The sequence below is a fragment of the Pseudorasbora parva genome, chromosome 7 (genome assembly GCF_024679245.1).
Source record: "Pseudorasbora parva isolate DD20220531a chromosome 7, ASM2467924v1, whole genome shotgun sequence".
Lineage (NCBI taxonomy): Eukaryota > Metazoa > Chordata > Actinopteri > Cypriniformes > Gobionidae > Pseudorasbora > Pseudorasbora parva.
This window is the reverse complement of record NC_090178.1, coordinates 31,498,990-31,502,301: the sequence shown is the minus strand read 5'-3', so window position 1 is coordinate 31,502,301 and position 3,312 is coordinate 31,498,990. Positions and strand designations below refer to the sequence as shown.

The 3,312-nt window shown below is 36.6% G+C and overlaps 1 protein-coding gene across 2 annotated transcripts; it reads right to left on the bottom strand.

Annotated features, from left to right (window-relative positions):
* Window positions 1-254: 254 nt before the first annotated feature.
* On the bottom strand, window positions 255-1,796 carry twist1b (twist family bHLH transcription factor 1b). 2 transcript variants are annotated; one of them, XM_067449745.1, is made up of 2 exons: window positions 1,099-1,796; window positions 255-663 (listed from the first exon to the last, which is right to left on the bottom strand). In XM_067449745.1, exon 1 carries the CDS (start codon window positions 1,643-1,645, stop codon window positions 1,136-1,138), a length of 510 nt encoding a protein of 169 aa, XP_067305846.1. In that variant the 5' UTR covers window positions 1,646-1,796; the 3' UTR covers window positions 255-663; window positions 1,099-1,135. The 2 variants fall into 2 exon arrangements, with proteins under 2 accessions (XP_067305846.1, XP_067305847.1); XM_067449746.1 differs by having other exon boundaries at window positions 1,284-1,796.
* Between the last annotated feature and the right edge of the window lie 1,516 nt (window positions 1,797-3,312).

The following is a 3,312-nucleotide window of genomic DNA, read 5'->3' as shown; positions in this document are numbered from 1 at the left end:
ATATATATAATAGTTGTTTTTATTTTGTTTTTAGTTTGCTTTTCATGTCAGTTAACCAACTCGTGTATTTACTGTATTTTACCCCTCCTGTATGTTTTCTAATCGGATATAAATGAATCAACTCTTATACTAACGTGAAATATTTCTTAAAGGGCATCTTTATTGCAGAAATACACATTTATTTACAAATGTAACAAAAAATAAGAATGCATTTCGACACAGGATACATTTTCCTTCAATTCAAAAAAGTGTGTCATCAATAAATAAATAGAATTGTACTAAAACTTTATATTTTGCACAGGATTCGAACTAGAGGCTTCATTCCCCGTCATTTCATCTACAGTCCTTGCGATGCAATTTCACTTTCTCCAAGAAAGTTATGCACAACAGAATCTTCAAACTAAAAAAAAAAAACAACTAAAAAAAAAAAAAAAAACATGCATAGGCTATGCATACATTTCCAACATTCGTCGTCAATAATAGGCTATCACTCGCGAGGAAGTCCATATGCAGCGCACGCGCAACAAATCGCTGTCCGTGGCCTTCTTTCGATAATAGCCATGACCTCTGTTGGAACATTTGCAGTTTTCCCCAAGATTATGAAGATATCTAGCATTGTGTCGGCGCATTGGTCCTCGTGTTTTCCAAGCTCGTGGCTTTCACCTGCGAATAATAGCATGATTTAAGCGGGACAATATTGGCTATAGTCAAAACATTATTTACAGAAACCCCTTGTTTTGAGAAAATTCTAATCGATTGTGGAAATGATGTGCTACAATAGGCCGTAGGCTACTGATAGTAAACAAACTCTGTTGCATTAGCCTACATAATGCAATAGCTGTTTAGCAACAGCTACATTTTGAAAAATCTCTATTATTTCTATTTCTCAAAAAAAAAAAAAAAAAAAAAAAAAGCAAAAGAGAGAGAGAGAGGAAGATTGTCAAAATAAAGCCGTACTGCTAGTAAACAAATCCAGCCGATGGCTTTACAACTTATGCCTAAACGTGTAGAATTTAGTAGCTAAATGTTTTTGAGAGAGCTTACTTAATTGTTCACAATGCTACATCATTAAAGGCGAGGGATATTGTAAAAGCGTACCATCTGAAAACAAAAACAAGAAAAGTTTCCCTGCGCACTAGTGAGATGCAGACATGGACCAAGCGCCCTCCATCCTCCAAACCGAGAACGCGTAGCTCAAGCGCTCGTGAGCAACATAACTACAACTTGCCATCTTGGAGTCCAGCTCGTCACTCTGTAGAACCTGACAGAGAAAATCGATGTACCTGGCGGCGAGTTTCAGCGTCTGTATTTTGCTCAGTTTATCGGAAGGTAAAGTTGGGATGATTTTGCGCAAAGCCGCAAATGCTTCGTTGAGCGACTGAGTCCTCTGTCGCTCGCGCACGTTCGCCATCACGCGCTGTGTCTGCAGCTCCTCAAAAGACTGGGGGCTGTTGCTGCTGTTGCTAGACTTTTTCCCTCTTTTCCCAAGGGTCGAGCTATCGGAATCCTCCCCGTTTTTCCTGTTCGACCGTCTTTTTCTCCCGCTTCTCTTTGGTGGCCTGTCGGGCTCTCCGTCGCTGTTGCTGAGACTGTCCGCGGGAGACACGGGGGAGCTGGAGGAGTCTCGCGCGGGCTCTTCGGGCATCTCGCTCAAGACTGCTGAAAGCGCGTGCGAATGTATACGTTATTCCCTCATGAGGGTAAATATACAATCCCACGCGACCGTTACTTGTTCTGGAGGAAATAACTAGGTATCCGGGATTCCAAGCAACTTTGAGTTAGTTTGAAAGGAAAAAGTTGGGGAGTTCTTATAGTCTGGTAAAGTGTTTATGAGAAGAGAGGTGATTGGCCAAGAAGGCTTAAGACGTGAGAAGGAGGGTGGGGGGAACTTTTCTTTTAAACTTAAGATATTTTCCTTGTCAAGTCTGACAGTTCTTTGGTGAACAGAAAAAAAACAAAAAAACGATTGCATGCTCAACTAATTGAAATGATTCGTTGTGCTTTGATTCGATTTTAAAACAATGCACCACATTTTAGAATCAGCTCGATATTTCCTGTGGAATTATAACTTAATTCAGTTATTGGGTCACTTTGATCATACGAAAATATTTGAGCCAACATGAAAACGACCTTAGCGTTTCGTTTATGAGAATACATTAAAAAATAGTCCAGTGAAGCATGAAACCATGTCAACATTTTTTAATAACAGTCTATCTGAAGAAACGGTTTATATGAAGTAGCCTATACGGGATTTGTGTTTAAAAATTAATTGTAAATTAAACATTCACTATAAAATATATAGGTTATATTCACATTTTATCACAAATATTTTTTTTTTTATCAAATCAACTTAGATCATTTTGAGTTTCTGTTGATTAAACCAATCTCCTTTTTTATTTATTTTTTATTTTAATGAACATACATTTCTTTTAAGGCAACCAGGTTTTTACAGGGTTTAGAACTATCCCTTAAAATATATCTACCGGTAATTAATAATATTTTAATATCCAAATTGACTAACTGGAATTCAGACTCTTTCGGAAATACTGGGTTGTTTCAATTTTTTAAATATTTTTTTATTACATTTTTAAACCTAGCGGTTGAGTTTGGTCATATTTGACCCTAACATAGCTTAAAACAATAGACACAATGTATATACAGTGATTTCCATGAAATATATTACCTAATCTATCTTGATTGTGAAAGCCTTTCACTTGGGAGAACAATCTGAATCCCAAATCAAGACATAAAACTTAAACATGTCAGGAGCAAAATTATCAGTATCTATATATTTTTAACATTAATAAAATACTATACACTGTAACACTGCACACACAGAGGTGTCATTTTATAGTTTTGTTTATATAAAGTGAACTGATAAACGTTCTCCACCAGAGGTCGTGATATTCTGGTTGATATACTCCAAAGTCATAATACTAGAATTACAAGAGCTTGAATTTAACTGGCAGTGGACTAAATCAGAATAGAGACACAAATTATCTTGAAATCAATCAAACAATCATACTGATCTGGAAGACTGGCAAGTATCCAATATAACTTTTTGACAATATAACTTTTTTTTTTACTTTGATTTTCACAGCTCACCTGCTAATAATGTCAAATCATCCAGAAAGATATCAGGATAGAAACAAATACTTACATTTTAACCTAGTTCTAAGCCAGGGACAACATTACAGAGTACAACACACACTATATATCCGAAGGTTTTTCAACAACCAGCCATCTCGATATTTGAGTCAGAGTGTACAAACATTGGACTGAGCCGAAGTCACCCTAGTCACACTTGGGTTA

Bases quoted from the DNA above. Each gene is read 5' to 3' on its own strand.
- twist1b (XM_067449745.1), bottom strand. From the start codon at position 1,645: ATGCCCGAAGAGCCCGCGCGAGACTCCTCCAGCTCCCCCGTGTCTCCC.